The 19,233-nt window shown below is 38.3% G+C and overlaps 2 protein-coding genes and 1 pseudogene across 2 annotated transcripts; 1 reads left to right on the plus strand and 2 right to left on the minus strand.

Moving 5' to 3' along the window:
* Positions 1-10,043: 10,043 nt before the first annotated feature.
* LOC148691742 (uncharacterized) lies at positions 10,044-10,705 on the minus strand. Its single transcript, XM_088683404.1, has 2 exons — positions 10,681-10,705; positions 10,044-10,486 (listed from the first exon to the last, which is right to left on the minus strand). Exons 1-2 carry the CDS (start codon positions 10,703-10,705, stop codon positions 10,044-10,046), a joined length of 468 nt encoding a protein of 155 aa, XP_088539530.1.
* Positions 10,706-11,388: 683 nt separating this feature from the next.
* Positions 11,389-13,783, plus strand: LOC137736633 (PTI1-like tyrosine-protein kinase At3g15890). The gene is made up of 4 exons (XM_068475870.2): positions 11,389-11,486; positions 11,707-11,863; positions 11,980-12,242; positions 12,914-13,783. Exons 1-4 carry the CDS (start codon positions 11,434-11,436, stop codon positions 13,599-13,601), a joined length of 1,161 nt encoding a protein of 386 aa, XP_068331971.2. The 5' UTR covers positions 11,389-11,433; the 3' UTR covers positions 13,602-13,783.
* A 3,311-nt stretch (positions 13,784-17,094) lies between these two features.
* Positions 17,095-17,508, minus strand: LOC137736001 (secreted RxLR effector protein 161 pseudogene; annotated as a pseudogene).
* Between the last annotated feature and the right edge of the window lie 1,725 nt (positions 17,509-19,233).

A 19,233-nucleotide genomic window follows, 5' to 3' on the forward strand; every position in this document is an offset into this window, starting at 1 on the left:
CACTCACCAAAGTGCCGATTATTACACCTGCGGCAAAGTGGGGCCCTACCTCTGCCACCATCACCCTATCTCTGGCTTCTAGCACCACTAGCAAACCTACCTCCGCGTCCCTAATTAGTGGTGCTGAAACCACCGCTAGAAGAGCTAGAACTAGTACCACCCCTCTTGAAATTCTGAGTCCGACGAGGCCCGAGCGACGCTTGACCTTTACCCTTATCATCTTTCTTCTGATTACCGTCTTTCTCTTCCTCATCACTCTCGCTTGACATGTTTTCTGAATCCTCAATCCTCAGCAGAATCTCGTAAAAATCCTAGTAAGTATCACAATGAGTAGTGGTCACCATCGAACGCCATTTCTTCTTAGTGCCTAAACGAAAACGACGAAGCATCTCCGTCGGATTACCAGCAATCTCAGGATGATAGCGAGACAAATCAGTGAACTTCCAATAGTACTCATTCGCTGTCAGCTTCCTCTGTCTCAACTCAGTAAATTCCTGCTTCTTACAATCAATGTACTCAGGGGGCACAAACCTTCTCTTGAACAACTCAGTGAAAACATCCCAATCAGTCTTCTCAGCTAGAGTCAAGCGACGAAGTTCCTGTTCCCACCAGGATGCAGAATCCTTACCCAAAAACCACGAGGTAGTCTTTACCCACTTCTCGACAGGGAGATTCCCCTGACTGTTCAAAACACGAAAAGTCTTCTCAATATGCTCTAGCCATCGCTCTGCACCCTCATGACCCTCGTTACCTTCAAACTTATCCAACTTCAAATTATACATAGTCTCCAGAGGAGTCCTCTGGGGAGGGCGAATCGCCGAATGAATCGCTGTAGCAATAGCTTCCCCCAGCTGAGCAATATCGGGGAAACTAGGCTCAGCAGAGCGACGTGGTTCCCGACGAGGCAGCATAATTCTAACAGAAGACACCAAAACCATTAGAATACTCACAAAAGTACAGGACTGCCAAACCTAGGCTCTGATACCAAACTAACACACCCCGATCGAGATCAGGGCATGCTGGCCGTCACGTGGAAGTGACGGAACCATGTGCACAGTGCGGAAGCTAATAAAATAATAATGTAATTAGTAGGAATAATTAAGAACTAGCGTTACACAAAGCAATAAAACAAGTGCAAACGAGTGTGAATCCTAAGTTCAGAGCAAGAACGCCTAATGCAGTCCAAAAGGAAACAATACGACAAAAGCACACCCGAAGGTGGTCCTACACTGGTGGTGGTCTGTCAGATATGCTGGGGAAGTCCTCAGGGAATCCACCAAACATGCTAGCCAACTAGAACCTGGAGGGGCGCAAAACAAAAGCGTGAGTGGGCAAAAACAAAGCTTTTCGAAAACCAATTTAATAAATAAGTTCTAACCCCTCGCCGTAAAACCTGTATACTTCCCAGAAAATAGTATATATATACATATATCATGCTCGAAAAGCGTGCCATGCTATATGCCTCGAAGTAATATGCAAATGCTCAGGAAACATCAACCAATAACAAGTAACTGTCTGCCGGAGTCACCTAACGTGACCTGTACGGCTGAATCTATAGCTTGAATCTCCATCTCACAAACTATACCTACACACGAGTCGGAACCACCTAAAGTGGTCTGTACGACAGGCCTGGGTGTAATATAAGTACGCTCTAGTGCTACGATCACATGAAGGCTGGGCGAATAATCGCGGGTCACCTACAAGTCGGGACCACCTAAAGTGGTCTGTACGACAAGACTGTGCACCTAACTTGGATCCAAGATGAGCATGTGGTGCGGGAGGTGAACATCAAGTGAAGGACTGTGCCCTCCTCTGGCCCGGAGCACTAACACCGGGGGTGCAGGTTACGAGCTCTCTTTAAGTCTCTAAAATCACTACTGGATGTAAATATAAAGTCATACTCACCTGGCACTTAGCTGTGCGTCCGCGGCACTAATACACATGCATATATATATATATATATTTAACTAATAATGCATAACAAATGGCAATGTAATGCATGGCATATAACAAATAACGAATCAAAATCAATTTCTGGGAAAATATAAGTATATAGGTATATACGAAAAACCAAAAGCCCACTCACTGGTAAGTGGAAAGGTCGTAACCCCCTGCCTCGAGTGACCACGCTCGTCCTCGGGATACGTCTCACCTATATGCGAAATAGCTATAAAAACGTTAATTTTAAAGCACATAACCAACCTTTAGAAATAACTTCTCATACATTGCTCAAATGGGGTGTATGAATACACCAACGTGATCTACTCAACCTCAGGAACATCCCCATATTTTTAAAATAATTTTTCACCGTTGCACGCGCCCCCACGCGCCGACCAAGGCACGGCCACACACGCCGGCCACGCGCAGGGACGTGCCTGGCACGCTAACGGCATCAACTGACACCGTTAGGAATATTCCGTTATCTATAACGGTTTTCGTCAACGGCGTCAGGAATATTCCGTCAGATTTGACGGAATATTCCGTCGGCGCCGGAAAATCGGGAAAACTTTAAAACGTCCTATCTTCTTCGTTTTTCAACCAAATTTCACAAAATTGGTTCCAAAATGAAGCTTACAACGAGAGGAACACAATCATACCACTTTCAAGTGCTAAAATCCACAAAATCTCACCTGAAAAATCACCCTAACTCCGGCTAACCTCGAAACTCGTCATCCCGACGTCCAAAACCTTCAAACGAACCACCCCGAGCCTCCTAGGGACCTCACCAAGCTTCCTACAAGCTTGAAATTCCCTAAAACGTGAGAAATCACGTGTGCATGAACAGTACCAAAATCGGGCAACCCGAGTTCAACGTGAAAAGGAAGGTATTCTTACCTGAAATGGGTATGGTTGGACTCCTACGAGCCTCACGAGCATGGATATATACTTTATACCTTCGATCTGTGAAGGTTTGATAGGTGTGTGTGTGTGGCCGTACAATGGAGGAGGGAATGGGAAGGGAACTGGGCACGGGATAGGGTGCAGGGCAGGAGAGAAAGGGGTGGGTGTAGGTTAGTATGTGTGTGGCCCAAAAACATGCCAACAAGGAACCCAAAACCAATAAACGTAAAAAAATCGCACTAGGGGTAAAATCGTCTTTTCATGCGTACGTTTTTAAAATTCCCGGGACGGGCTGTCACATGATAATGTGGTAGAAATTATAAATTAAGATTTGTAAAAGAAATAAAACGATGACATTGAAGTATTTTAATAGTGAATTGCTAAGGTGTATAAAGTTAAGGAACTTTGATCAAAAACTAAAAACCAATAAGATTTCAGTCTATGAACATTGGTGACTAGGGGTTGGATCCTAATTTTTTCTAATTGGATTATTAATCTTGTAGGTATATATGTCTTAATTAGGAAATAAACTCAGAAGTCAAATGCAATATGCTTAAATCTTGTGAACTACAAAAATGAAGGTACAGGATCAATGGCGATGGAATGAACGCACGCCAATTGGCAATTTACCATTATATGTATAGGACTTATAAAATGATATTTCTTGATGCTAGGATTGTGAAAGTGATGATGTGATCCTTTTTAAAACTTTATTTTGACACTTCACTGAATGTGTGCCAAGTAAACCCACGCTTTTTTTTTTTTTTTTTTTTGACAAACAATAGAATAATTATCCTTAATTCACCAAATTTTGAAAAAGAGGGTTCGAACTTGGATGCAGAGGATAAAGTACATTGCTCTAATAATCAACGTGACTACACTCAATTTGCTAAATCTCTCGCTTTATTACTTAAGGTCCCAAATTTGATTCTCTCCTTCAAATAAAAAAAAGTATGTCAAACCAATAATGTCACTAACACTATGGTTTAGAAGTACTTTTATTTTTAGCGGGAGACCTCATATTCGACTCATATGAATGACGAGATAATTATGACTCACTAATTTGCTCGGATCTCCCATACCATTGGACTGAAGTTGATTAAATTCAATGCTCGTACCAAATGGTGAGAAGATATTGGAGTTTTCAAGTTGTATATTCATTTTAAGGAAAAAGATTACAAGACCTAACCAATATATGTATGTTGAAGAAAAGGAACAAGCCCCCTATCCCTCCTTGATTTAAGCCTAAAAATCTAACAACCAAAAGTAAACAACCACTAGATACACATCCCTTGAATTAAGGGTATTGACAACAAGAAACACTATTGGCGACAACAATGTAGAAGAAGGCAGAAAACAACCCACTCTACACGGTATCAACCCATCCCCCTAAAAACTAGGTTAACAACAAGTACACTTCTTTTAATACTCCCCCTCAAGCTAGATCAAATGGGTGAATTGATCCAAGCTTGAATCACCTTCGACTGAACTTGATTGCGAACATAGTGGCAATCAATTCTGATATGTTTAGTTCTTTCATGGAATACTGATAGGAGCATATTTAGGCGATTTAGTTGGCTTGTTTTCATACATTTATGTTGTTAGTTCATAGTTATTTTAGTAGTTTAAGCTATTTTCGTGTGTTTCTAGGTTCATATGGCTAAGGAAGCAAAAATGTGCATTTTGGAGCATTTCGGAGCAAAATTGGGCTTGGAATGGATAGCTTATGCTTGGAGCAAAAGGAATGGATGAATTTGAAGACCTAAAGATGCTAGTATTCCTAATCACAAGAGGATTCCTAATCAAAGTAGGATTCCTAATCAAAGTAGGATTCCTAATCAAAGAAGGATTCCTAATCAAAGAAGGATTCCTAATCAAAGTAGGATTCCTAATCAAAGAAGGATTCCTAATCAAAGTAGGATTCCTAATCAAAGAAGGATTCCTAATCAAAGAAGGATTCCTAATCAAAGAAGGTTTCCTACATGAAGTAGGAAAGTTAAGCCAAGGTTTCTCATTTTTGTTTGACCTTTCCTAATCCTAATCTTTCCTACTTAATTTCCAGCTATCAAAAGGGGTTCCTAATCAATTTGGGACACTTAAATATATGTCCTAAAAGCTCTAATCCCAGTCCAAGATGGAGCCGCACCTTTCTTACCCTTTTCTTCCAAAATCTGCCATATATCTTCTTTCCCCTTTTCTTCTAGTCAATGCTGCAAGTCTCCTTCCTTTTCTCTCTTAGGATTCTGATTTGTTACCCTTATCTTGGAGGATTTGGAGTCTTAAAACCTTCCCAAATTAATTACTTATTGCCTTACCCTTTCTCCCTCTATATATACATAATCTGCCGCACATATTGGGGACTCTAGACAGCCATACACATCCATTCGAATTATTCCTCATTCTCTCCATTCATTCAGCCATCATCCACCCTCTACCACCATCCAACCTATCCATCCATCACCATAATTCATACCCAAACACCCTTGTGCCGCAACAAAGAAGGAGAAAGAAGAGAGGATAAGCCTTGGACGTTTTGGCCATTCAAACTTGGATTGTTGGAGCGTTTCTAGGTGTATTCAATCTTTGTTTTCAATGTTTAATTTATATTCTCTTTGTTTTGTTGTAAACATGAGGAGCTAAACTTGTTTTAGCTAGGGGAGACTTTGAAACTATGATTATATTTGCAATATGAATTGATTAATTCCAGTTGTGATTTCATAAATTGTGAATGCAATTTACTTAACCATTTGATGGATAACTTATTCTTGTTTGTTGATTAAGGGCGCACACTTAGTTTGCATGCATGAATTTGGTGCTAGAATATAAGGGAGTTTCACATAATTGTTACAAACTTATATTCACAAGTAGTTAAGGTTGTTTTCACAATCATGTTAAGTAAATTCCTAGCATGAGTATCATGATGTCATAGTTACAAGTGCTTTGTCAATATTTATGATTTTCATAGAACGTAATGATCTTTGATTGTATCTCTATTATGATGTCATGTAGGGGACTTTTGAAGAATGCTTTGGGTTGTCGAATGATGTCATCCAATCCAATAACTAAAGGAAAATCTGAGGGTTAATTAGTGATGTCACGGTTAATCTGGGGTGTTGAGGTTCATGGTTTATTGAAAAGCAACTGAAAATCAATTTGTATGCAAGTGTGTCATGTGTGGAGAAGGACCCTCTAGCTAGCTAATCACCCATCCATATACCCAAATTCGTTCATAACTTTGTCTAGTTTAGTTTCTGTTTTGTTTTAATTCAAACTCGTCAAAACCAAAACCCCCCTTTGTTTTAAGTGTCAATTAGGTTAGAATCTGAGCTATTGTGTGTTTTTAAGTGTTTTGAGTCAAAACTAATTCAATTTTCGTCCAAAGTAAGTCCTAGAGTCTAGTTTGAGTCTTTTTGATTGTTTTGTGTTGTTTTGAGTCTTTTGAGTTTATTTTGAGTCATATAGGTTTAGTTAAGAGTCTTTGAGTTTGTTTAAGTGTTTTTAAGCATATTTTTGTATCTTTGAGTCAGTTTTCATTAGATTAGCAATCCCTCATAATCCCCCGCCTAGAACGATCCCTACTTATATCTATACTACAATTGTCAAAAAGAGGGTTTAATTTGTGTGCTATTATTTATCACATCAAATACTAGATTCGATGCAATGTGCATCACAACCTGGTTATCACAGTGCAGGGACATAAGTTATTGATGAGAAAACCCTAAGTCCAACAGAAGGTGTTTGAGCCAAATTAGTTCACACGCAGTGGAGGCCATAGCACAATATTCTGCCATGGTGATGGAACGTGCAACAACACTTTGTTTCTTGCTTTTCCAGGTAACTAGATTGCCTCCTACAAAGATACAAAAACCTGTGGTGGACTTACGATCGAGAGAATTGCCCACCCAATTAGCATCTGTATAACCAGAAATGCAAGTGTGACTAATGTTGCGCATAATAATTCCTTTACCAACAGAACCCTTGAGGTAACGAAGCGCACGGTGAACAATCTTCAAGTGATCCACAGTTGGAGAGTGCATAAACTGGCTAACAAGACTGATAGCATGTGATATATTAGGATACGTGATAGTCCGATAAATGAGTTTGCCAACCATCATTTGATAGTAACGTATATTTGGAATGACATCACGATGAGTTTTCAGCTTCAAGTTGCTATCCAAGGGAGTGTGAGCAGGCTTGCAATCTGTCATATTTGCTTCGTGAAGGATGCCAATAACATACTTCCGTTGGTTGAGAAAGAAGCCATTGTGAGAGTGTGCCATCTCGATTCCCAGAAAATATTTTAGATTGCCAAGATCTTTGATTGGAAACTTGTTGTTGAGATACTGTTTAAAAGCATTGATCTTTGACATATTATCACCTGTCACAATTAGATCATCAACATATATTAGCACAATGAGTTTACCCATTGAGCTAGAACGAACAAATAGAGAGGAATCCGCAGTGCTTTGACGAAAACCAACTCTTTCTAGAACATGACTTAGCTTGGCATACCATGCACGTGGACTTTGCTTGAGACCATAAATGGATTTATGAAGTTTGCACACCATTTCTGGGTTATTTGATTGAGAATAACCTTGGGGAAGCTTCATGTAAACCTCTTCTTCAAGTTCACCATGCAGAAATGCATTTTTAACATCCATTTGAAGGAGAGACCATGCATTGTTGATAGCAACTGATAACAACACCCTAACAGTGTTCATTTTTGCCACGGGAGCAAATGTTTCCTAATAGCCGACCCCATAGGTTTGTGTAAATCCTCAAGTAACCAACCGAGCCTTATGCCTTTCAACCATGCCATCTAAATGGAACTTGGTTTTGTACACCCATCGGCTCCCCATTGCCTTCTTCCCTTTTGGCAGTTTCACTATGGTCCATGTGTGATTTTCATAAAGAGCTTGAAGCTCTTCTGCCATGGCAATTCTCCACTCACTTTGAAGATTAGCTTCTTGAAAACTTTGTGGTTCACGAGCTTCATTAATAGCACTTAAGAATGCGGTAAAACATGGTGAGACTTTGTTATAATCAATAACATCAATCAAAGGATACCTGGTAGTGTATGTCACATAGTCATGTAACTTGAAGAGAAGTTTCCTTTCACAAGTAGGATTGCAATGAACTGGAGGGGAGTGGACTGCAGGCAACTAAGTAATGCCGTTGTTGGATGGAGTCTCTGAAAGAGGAGACTTTAAAGGAGTAGAGAATTCCTCTTCAAGATGTGTCACGAAGTGAAGGTTGCTAGCATCCAGTTCATGCTCACTAGAAATGCATGTTGCAGCTTCTTCATTTGGATATGGAGTTGGAAATAAATCTAGTAAATGCTCACCCTATCTAGAATCATCCAATGGCCATGAGAAGTAAGGAACTTTTTTGTCAAATTTAACATCCCTTGAAACAACCATTTTTTCTAGTTGTTGGATTGTAACACTTGTAACCTCTTTGGGTGGATGAATAACCTAGAAAGACACATTTGGCAGCCCTTGGGTCTATCTTATGACAATTTTGTGCTTGAATGTGAACAAAGCATGTACACCCAAAGACTCTCAAATGTGATAAATTGATCTTTTTGTCTTTTAAGACCTCATAAGGTGATTTAAAGTTCAACACCTTACTAGGTAATCTATTGACGAGATATGTTGCAGTGAGAACTCCTTGAGACCAAAATTTCTTAGGCACATTCATGTGAAACATAAGAGCTTTAGTCTTCTCCAGTAGATCTCTATTCTTCCTCTCAGCTACCCCATTTTGTTGGGATGTTCCAACATAACTTGTTTGGTGTAGTATACCATGCATACTCATATATTGTAACATGTTATGAGATATATATTCAGTGCCATTATCTGATTATAAAACAAGAATTTTTGAAGCAAATTGTGTGGTCACAAGTCTATGAAAATCTTGAAATACATTCATCGCTTCATTTTTAAATTTCAAAAGGTAAAACCAAGTGATCCTTGTGAAATCATCCACAAAAGTTACAAAGTATTTGTATCTATCAAAAGACTCTAGAATTGGTCCCCAAACATCAGAATGCACGATTTCAAAAGGATTACTAGCCCTAGACAAAGAAGAGGTAAATGGTAATCTAGTAAACTTAGAGAAGTGACACACGTCACAAGAGCTTGTAATTTTGCACATGTTTGGGAACAAAGTGGATAGGACTTTTTCAGAAGGATGTGCTAGTCGTTGATGCCAAAGTTGTTGTTCTTGAGCTAAGCTTGAAGTGACTTGAAAAACCTTGGGATCTTGAGTATGCTTGGAAAGGTAGTTGAGACCATTTAAGAAAAATCCTTCACCAATCGTCTTCTTGGTGACTAAATCCTGAAAAATCACATTTTTTTGGAGAGAAAATGGCAAGACAATTTAATGAGTTTGTGATCTTACCAACAGATAAAAGTTGAAAAAGGAATGAAGGGACATGAAGAGCCTTAGACTCGACATCACTTGAGATTAAATGTGTTTTTCCTTTTCCTACAACCATAGCACCCTTGCCATTAGCAACTGACACTTGAGATGGAGTTGAAAGTTTTTCAAACTTATGCAAGTTTGTAGACTTGTTAGTCATATGATCAGTGGCTCCTGAATTTATAATCCAATAATCATGCATATTACCTACTTTGAGAGCAGTTGAGAAAGAATGCAAGATACCTAAGATATCTTATTGTATCACACCTTCATTCTCAGCCAAAAAACTAGCAAATTGTCCTAGTAAGGCAGTTTGATTATTGTCACACTGATTCGTTGGTTCTTCATTGTCTTCATGACCTTGTTTCTTGTGAAGGAATGCAGCAAATTCATTGACTAAAGTGGTTGGAGGAGATGGACTTCAGCGCTCCCTCGGATGAAGTGGTGGCAACATGATTTGCCTTGTAAAAAGAGTTGTGTGAGCCCTTAAAAGAACCTTTGTTGTTGTCCTTAAGGAACTTTGGCCTTAGCTCTGGATGAAGAATCTAGCAATGATCTCTTGAATGCCCTCCAGCATCACAGTGGCTAAATTTCAAACTAGATCTTTTTCCTTTGTAGCCCTTCTCCTCACCAGGTTTATGGTTAGAAAAATATACCCTAGCTTCTGGTATATTTACCTTAACTTCCACGGTGATGACTTTTCTATGAACTTCTTCCTTTTGAATCGTGGCACACACACTTGAGAAAGAAGGCATGTTTAGATTCATGAGGATGTGGCTTCAAAGATCTTCGTATTTAGGACTTACGCTTGCTAGAATCTGGAATATCTTGTCCTCCTCAGCTTTCTTAGTTAACACGGCAGCATCGATGGTGTGTGGTCGGTACACATTCAACTCATTCCACATGGTGGTCAACTTTCCAAGGTGTTGCACAAATGAATTTCCTTCTTGTTGCAGACCAGCAATATCCTTCTTTAACTGAAACACTTGAGCTGCATTATTTTGATTCCCATACATTTCTTTGAGATTTTTCCAAAGAGTTAAGGAAAATTCAACATAATTGAAATTTTTTGCAATCTCACAATCCATAGAGTTGAGTAGCCACAACATGATCAACTGGTCTTTGCATAACCAAGCATCGTAATCTGGTGAGGACTTCTCAGGCATTGGAATAGCACCATTGACATAGCCAAGCTTTGGTCGTCCTCCCAAAGCAAAAGTGACTGCTCTCTCCCAAGGAAGATAGTTAAACTCATTTAGTAAGACAGAACTAAGATGTTTTGATTTGGGTTGACATCAACGTTTGAGCGAGGTGATGATGGAGTAGCATGAGAGCTATCTCCTTCGCCATGTACTGAACTTTCTTCATCCATGTTTGAAGAACAAAAAAAGCTCAAAAAATCTCTCAAGAGAGTACACATAGACAGGCTAGTTAGGGTCATTGCTCTGATACCATATTGGAGTTTTCAAGTTGTATATTCATTGTAAGGAAAAAGATTACAAGACCTAACCAATATATGTATGTCGAAGAGAAGGAACAAACCCCCTATCCCTCCTTGATTTAAGCCTAAAAAGCTAACAACCAAAAGTAAACAACTACTAGATACACATCCCTTGAATTAAGGGGATTGACAACAAGAAACACTATTGGTGACAACAATGTAGAAGAAGGCAGAAAACAGCCCACTCCACATGGTACATCAACCCATCCCCCTAAAAACTAGATTAACAACAAGCACACTTCTTCTAATAGAAGAGTTAATTTCAAAGCTATTCTGGTTAAACAATGCGTAACATGATAGCTGATCTTATATTGACGGACGATCCCACAAATACTCAAGTAACTATCAAATTGGCATGGGAGATACTACTGTCCTGAATGTCACGTAGTAGTTTAGTACATCATATCACAAGATGAAGTATTATATTAATTAATATCTGGCTAGTAAAATTTTGTTTCATTTAATTATCAAGTTGTTTTAGTTACGCCGTTCAAGCAACTTCATATTCAACACATGCCGGCCGTGGTCGGCTCTTACATCACATCTACAATATATATATATATATATATATATATATATATATAGACACACACATATATACACAACACAACTAATATGGTTAATTTAAGAGGAAAACACTGATCAAGTACTCATCCCAAGTCCATACTATGGGATCATCCTTGAGTGCTTGCTGTAGCTCAGAGGAGGTAGATGAAGACAGGTATGTTAAACATTTTCGATCCTTGTCCTCTTCTTTGCCTAAATCCCAATTCAAAGTTAAACAGGCTAATTATTAATCTTTTGCAAAACTATTAATATATCTAGGTAGCTTAATTTGCTTGTATTGAATTTTTGTTAAAAGAGATCAAGTGTTCTTTGCCAAAAAGAAAAAAGAAAAAGGAAAAAAAAATACAGAAATTAAATTTTCTTGGAATTTTTAGGGCTACTCGTGAAGTTGGTGGAGGAGGTCACACATCATGGAGAATATTTTCGTACAAGGAGTTGCATACAGCTACCAATGGGTTTAGTGATGACAATTTGCTTGGAGAAGGAGGGTTTGGAAGTGTTTATTGGGGAAAGACCAATGATGGTCTACAGGTAATTAAAAAGAAAGCTAATTAGTATCCTATATATCCTACTGACCTTTTTTTTTATTTTTTTATTTTATTTTTATTTTTTATTTTTATTTTTTTGAGTAAATAATTTATTTTCAGATTGCTGTGAAGAAGTTGAAAGCAATGAATTCAAAAGCTGAAATGGAATTTGCAGTTGAGGTTGAAGTTCTTGGAAGGGTTAGGCACAAGAATTTGTTGGGACTTAGGGGATATTATGCTGGTGCTGATCAACGCCTTATTGTGTATGATTACATGCCAAATCTTAGTTTACTTTCTCACTTGCATGGCCAGTTTGCAAGTGAAGTTCAGCTGGACTGGAAAAGGAGAATGAAGGTTGCTATTGGCTCCGCAGAAGGCCTCCTGTAAGAGAGCCTATAAACTATACATTTGACTATTTATACATGCATGGTTTAGTTTGAAGCCACGGATTATAAATACCATTGATGAAAACAACATATGGAAGAGTTCGTAGATCTAGTCCTCCATAACTTACAAACTTGTACCTTATAACTCACTATGAAACTGATTAATACTATAATTAAGCAGTTAAACACCATTTGGGAAAGTTATTGACGTCTTTTTCATGTGACATTTGGAGGAAAATTTTCATTTCTATATTTAAGTGGATCAGTACGCATAGAAAAGAGTCGCAAAAAGTAGTACAGTACCCCCTCAGTATTTCTGGCACTTGTATGCTTGTGTCTTTAGAACACATGTTGAGAAATATTCTCTTGATGTACTATTTAGTTGAATAGGATTATTACCTTACTAGACTGAGAATATGAACACAATTGATTGTGTTGATTTTTGCTCAAACGTGTGGTCCATAATCACTATCTAGAGAATACTTAATTATATCGATGGTTCATTTAAAGAAATAAGTTTGTAAATGTGTTCCAAATAATAGTTTCATCATTTTTCACAGTTCTTCAACCAAAAACCAAATTTCCCAAATGCTACACAAAATTTTGGTCATTAAAATGATTTTACAGTTGTTTAACCTGTGCATTCTTATTCTATTTGTGGATTGTAGGTACTTGCACCATGAGGTGACACCCCACATCATTCATAGAGATATAAAGGCTAGCAATGTGCTATTAGATTCAGATTTCGAACCACTCGTTGCAGATTTTGGGTTTGCCAAGCTAATCCCCGAAGGTGTGAGCCACATGACTACTCGAGTCAAGGGCACTTTGGGTTACCTAGCTCCTGAATATGCTATGTGGGGAAAAGTTTCAGAGAGCTGTGATGTTTACAGTTTTGGTATTCTTCTTTTAGAGCTCGTAACTGGAAGAAAACCCATCGAAAAACTCCCTGGCGGAGTTAAGAGGACGATCACTGAGTGGGCAGAGCCACTTATAACCAAAGGCAGACTTAAGGAACTTGCTGACCCAAAACTCATAGGAGATTTTGATGAAGGTCAACTGAAGCGAGCTATCAATGTTGCTGCACTTTGTGTGAAAAGTGAGCCTGAGAAAAGGCCCAAGATGAAGGAAGTGGTTGATCTTTTAAAAGGGTATGAGGCTCAAGCCAAGATGACACCACTGAGAATTGAAAGTGTGAGATACAAGGAGGAGCTTCTGGCCCTCGACCAAGCTACCGACGACGATGAAGATGGAGGAGCAGACAAAAGTACTAACGGGTATGGAGTTTTTAGTGCTATAGAGGTGCAGAAAATGCAGGATCCTTACACGGAGAGGAGAATGGCCAAATATATGTGACAGTGTGAGAGAGTGTTAATTTAATTTTGCTTATCTATACATATAGTTCTTGATTTGTCAATATCAACGACAAGTAATTATTTTCCATAACAAAAGAAATTGGTTTGTGAGAGGAGCTTGACAAGCTTTATTCCTTTGGTCATGACACAAGTTTGAAGATGTTATAATATACGATTGCCATTATCTTTTGAACAAATTATTTGATTTTGTGTCCCGGTAAGGGGTTTTAGCTAAAGCCTTTGGGTCAGCCAGAATAATTTAGTTTTGAACTTATCATTCACAGGAGTTAAATCTGATAACTCTAATGTAGTTGTTTGGACCCAAAATATTGGGCCTGGACCGAGTGTGACTTTGGGTTCGGTCCAAAATGAGGACCTTTAGTGCCCAGTACAGTTCTAAGACCAAATCCAACCCAAGGTGGGATAGCCGAATCCTATTTAGTGTTTGACTCTTGAGAAGTCAGGATTGGATTCGGTTGAGTCCTTAATCAAGTAAAATTGTTAAGGATCAGGATGAACGTTGATAAGATTTGTAATAATCCCAAAATCAATGTTCATAGCTGATCACGACTAAGAAAGAATTAAATAAAGAAGATGGACTAGGTTCAGATTCTGAAGTCCATTACAAGTGGCTGAAGTCGATCTATAGATCATAATAAATTGGGATTGGATCAAGGGGTGCCGAAGAAGTACAATCCAAATAGGACTCTACTTCGGCATAAGGTAATCAACATGAAAACCACTCCTATAAGTAGAAGAGGTACTGCAACTTTCAAGGCCTCTTCGACTCAACACACAAATCTACCTTACGTAATTTCTCGCTTTACATGAAACCCTCTCAAACCTTTGAAAAAAACACTGAAATTCCTAACTTCGTCAAGCACATCTTTCAGTTTGTATAAACAGCTGTGTGGTTGACAACCGATGACATCTTACAGTTTGTAGAAACAACACTGGAGTCGTAGAGTCAAGTGATCTAGGAGCATCTGTTTGTAGAAACAGCACTACTCCTAGTTCGGTTAACTATCTATCCAAGTCTATATCAGTAATGAGTCTCTGAGTCATTGTTGGAATATGTTATCTCATTAGCTTCTCGACGAGTGAAGTGTTACTAGGTCACATTGTTCAACACATTGAAAGTAGAACCCATTATATGATTGGATACTCACAAGTGCATTTAAGAGCTCGGCATTCCAACCATTGAACCACTACAATTAAGACACTTATCTCCTTTCAGTATTTATGTCCTCACAATTTGGTACCAATTCGGCACACACTTATATTTTCAAAAATATAATTAAAGCGGCTGAGCTCTGTGTAGACGATTCTCATGAAGGAAAAATTTTTCCTAGCTAAGAACATGTGATAATATTTGAACACATAAGCAAACTAATAACACTTTAAAGTAGGCATGCATTAAAAAACAATTCTAAAAACACATGACTTTCAAAGCCTAGTTAATGGTGAACCAAAGGACTCTTTAACAACTTAAAAGAGAAGAGAGAGTTTGAGTTTCATTACCCTTGAAGCTCATCCTTGTTTACACAAGGGCTTCACCCAAGTGGAGGGCCTTCAAGTCACCTCCTTTGCTCCTTGGATGGTTGTTTCTTTGCTCCTCCTTTGCTCCTTGGGGATTTGAGAAGAGGAACTCCAAGAACACCAAAAGTTTGGTGTCTTTAAGTTTCCACACCAAGGATGAGGTGTGAAGATGAAATGGATAACTTTGAGGAAGGAAGATTGCTAGCTATTTTTCTCTTAGTGTGGCCGGCCTTTTTGGAAGACAAAGAGAGAAAGAGTTTTGCTCTTTTACCTCAAAGAAAAAAAACCCTTGACATGGTAAAGCTATAAAGTTCCTTTTATAGCACCTCACATTTGAGTGGCAAACTTGCAATTATGCCAAATTCACTACCACTCACCCTATGGCCGGCCATCCTTTAGTTATTGGGCTATTTGCCCATTTTGTTTTAGCTATCATACAACTTAAATATAATGGGCCTTGTGGACCAAAACTCTTTTAGGCCTCGAGACCCGGAACTAACTTGAAAGTCCAATACGAACCTTTCGTATAATTAATTAACTAATTAATGAACCTTGACCGTTCTCAATTAACCCATTTAATTGCTTATCCATCTCATTCATATTTCTTCACTTTCATCCTTACTCAGTTTACGATCTATTAGGTTCCCATTAGCGAGGCAGTGGGCGATTGTTACTCTTAACGATTGATTGTGAATTGAAACTACATTTCAATTCTCCATTTGATGAAGATTAGTGTTTGCTAATCTTCAGGTCTTCCACAAACCATGAGTAACACCTATCAGTATGTCATGGCTACCCAAGCTAAGTAGAAGTGGTTGGAGAACCTATCCAGTTACAATTATAATGCAATACCGTCCTTCTCTAATACAATACTCTTAATCACATTGTTTGGGTGATAGTTTGTTTCATGCCTACTATCCAATGTGATACTTCTCTATATGATTCAATTGAATATGATTTGGAATAAACTTCCTAAGTCATATTCTTATGCTTTGGCCAAAGACTCCTGAATCATATCTCAGAGTATTCTCCCTCCACCATGGAAGGTTAGAGATCCCTTGTTGTGCATTCATATGCCTACATGACTAGATAGCTTGACCCTAACAATGTCGTGGACACTCTCGATGGAATGCTTTTGACATGATCAAAGATCAAGGACCTAACCATTAGACATCTATGATGCCTCAGGTCAAAGGACTACTTTGCATATTGCAACTTATGAGTTCTTACATGACATGTATGTTCGAACTCTCTTTTGATCGTAGTTCAGTGTAGTCGATTACCATTTTGTGCACCTATGAGTTTGTCTCAATGTCCAACACTAAATGACTTGAGACTAGTCATACTCACGCTTGAGTTAACATAACACATACTAACCTTAGCGAATTGTCAATGCCCAATTGGCAATCCTATGACTAGGAACGTTTTAGGAATGAACATAAGAGAAAGGTCTTGCTAATATCGTTAATCTAACTTACTTAGATAACTTCTCTCTAAGATTAAATACATTCCTTGGATTCCCTTATTGCTTAAACACATACAATAAATAGTGATTAACAATAAGCTTTGGCTTTTCATTAAACATATAATAGTTTACACACAATAAGTATTCCAAAAGCTATTACATCAAATGAGTGGCTTTGTGGGCATACTTCCAACAATCTCTCACTTCCACTCAAAGCCACCTTCCCATGTATCTAATACCCATCTTTTCCATATGGTGGTCAAGTTGGATTTAAGACATTGGCTTTGTTAGTGGATTTACTATGTTATCGACTAAGGCAACCTTGAAGATGTTGACTTTCCCCTTGGCAGCATATCTTCTAATGATGTTAAAGTGTTTGTCAAAATGCTTTTTCTTTTGATGAGCCCTAGGTTCCTTGGCTTAAGCTATCGGCCCACTATTATCACAGTACAAAGTTACTGGTGATGTAATGGTTGGAACCACTCTAAGTTCAGTAATGAACTTCTTCTTCCCGAACACTTCTTCCCGATTTCAGCTGTAATGACATATTTAGCTTCATCATGGAATCAGCAATTACATCTTGTTTCTTGCTTTTCCAGCTAACAGGCCCACCATTGAGAGTGAACACATATCCGGAGTTGGAACTTCTATCATCAACGTCATATTGGAAATCTACGTATGTATAAGCTTCCACTCGTAACTCTGTCACTCCTCCATAATCGAGGAACATGTCCTTAGTTCTTCTTAAGTAATTAAGGATCGTCTTGACAGCTGCCCAGTGTTCTGATCTTGACTTAGATTGATATTGACTAGTAATGCTCACCGTATATACGATATCAGGCCTTGTGCATGCCATGGCATACATAAAACTTCCTATAGTGGAAGCATAAGGAACATCACTCATCTGTCATATTTCTTTAAGAGTCTTAGGTCCCAAGGACTTAGAAAGGTGAATTCCATGTCTCACAGGAAGAAAACCTTTCTTAGATTGTTCCATTTAGAACCTACTTAGCACCTTATCTATGTACATAGATGATAAGAGCATATTTATTCAACTTTGTTAGCCTATTTCCTTGCATTTACTTAGTTAGTTTCTATTTATTATAGTGATTTAAGCTATTTTCGTGTGTTTGTAGGTCCAATTGACTAAAGTGGCAAGAAAGTGCAATTTAGAGCATTTTGAGCAGTTTTGGGCTTGGAATGGATAGCACATGCGTGGAGCAAGGTCGATGGACAAAATTGAAGTTCAAGAAAGGCTAAGAATATGCTAAAGAGATGGAAGAAATTAATTCAAGACTTGGAAGAAAAGGAATCAGCTACAAAGAAGGAAACATGAGTCAAACTTCCTTATTTTGACTTAGTCAATCCTAATCTTTTCCTACTTCAATTCCAGCTGTTAGGAGGCTCCTAATTAATTTAGGACACTTAAATATAAGTTCTAGGAGCCCTAATCCTAGTAAAAGAGGGATGCCGCACATTTCCCTTCCTTTCCATTTCCCTTGTCGTGCAAGGCATCACCTTTCCTAGTTCCCATTCCTTGCCGCCCCCTTGTTACCCTTTTCTCTCTTGAATTCTGATTTAATTACCATTTTTCCTTGAGGATTTAGAGTCCAAATCTTTCCTAAAACATTTAATTAATGCCATGCCTTTTTCCTAAACTATATACATAATTTGCCGCACAAAAAGGGGGAGATCCATTCACAACCATTCATTCATCCATCTTTCACCACCATCCAACCTATCCATCCATCCATCCTTCGCCAGATTTCATACACACACACACACCTTGTGCCGCAACTTTTCAAGGAAAAAGGAGAGAGGATAGCTTGGAGCCATGCTTGCCATTCAAGTTTAGATTGCTGGAGCGTTTCTAGGTGTATTCAATCTTTTGTTTTCAATGTTTAATTTAAGTTTTCTTTGTTTAATTGCGAACATGAGGAGCTAAACTTGTTTTAGCTAGAGGAGACTTTGAAACCATGATTATATTTGCAATATGAAATGATTACTTCCAGTTGTGATTTCATAAACCGTGAATGCAATTTACTTAATTGTTTGATTCAGAACTTATTCTTGTATGTTGATTAAGGATGCATACTTAGTTTGCATGCATGAATTTGACACTAGAATATAAGGAAGTTTCACATAATCGTTATGAACTCATATTCACAAGTAGTGAAGGTCGCTGGTCACGATCGTGTTAAGTTAAATTCCTGGCATGAGTATCATGATGTCATAGTTACAAATGCTTTGTCAATGCTTATGATTTTCACAAAACTTAATGATCTTTGATTGTATCTCTATTATGTTGTTCATGTAGGGAATTATTGAAGAATAATTTTGTTGCTGGTGCGTTGTCCATCCAATTCAATGACTTATAGGGTTAATTAGTGATGTCACAGTTAATATGGGGCATTAAGGTTCATGGTTTATTGGAAAAGTAACTGGAAATCGATTTGTGTGCAAGTGTGTCATGTAAGGACCCTCTAGCTAGCCTATCACCCATTAATTCACCCAATTTCGTATTAAACTTAGTTTGTTTCTGCAATTACTTGTTTTTACTTTAAATTCGTCAAAACCAATCCCCCCTTTAATATTTCATGTTTTACTTAGTTAGATCCTGTTTTGGTTT

Source organism: Pyrus communis, chromosome 13 (genome assembly GCF_041283825.1).
Source record: "Pyrus communis isolate YQ-2024b chromosome 13, ASM4128382v1, whole genome shotgun sequence".
NCBI lineage: Eukaryota > Viridiplantae > Streptophyta > Magnoliopsida > Rosales > Rosaceae > Pyrus > Pyrus communis.

Coding starts and splice junctions, on each gene's coding strand:
- LOC148691742 (XM_088683404.1), bottom strand. CDS start 10,705: ATGACCCTAACTAGCCTGTCTATGT. Junction 10,487..10,680: donor CCTAACTAGCCTGTCTATGT/GTACTCTCTTGA, acceptor GGGAGAGAGCAG/TCACTTTTGCTTTGGGAGGA.
- LOC137736633 (XM_068475870.2), top strand. CDS start 11,434: ATGGGATCATCCTTGAGTGCTTGCTGTAGCTCAGAGGAGGTAGATGAA. Junction 11,487..11,706: donor GAGGAGGTAGATGAAGACAG/GTATGTTAAACA, acceptor TGGAATTTTTAG/GGCTACTCGTGAAGTTGGTG. Junction 11,864..11,979: donor AGACCAATGATGGTCTACAG/GTAATTAAAAAG, acceptor ATTTATTTTCAG/ATTGCTGTGAAGAAGTTGAA.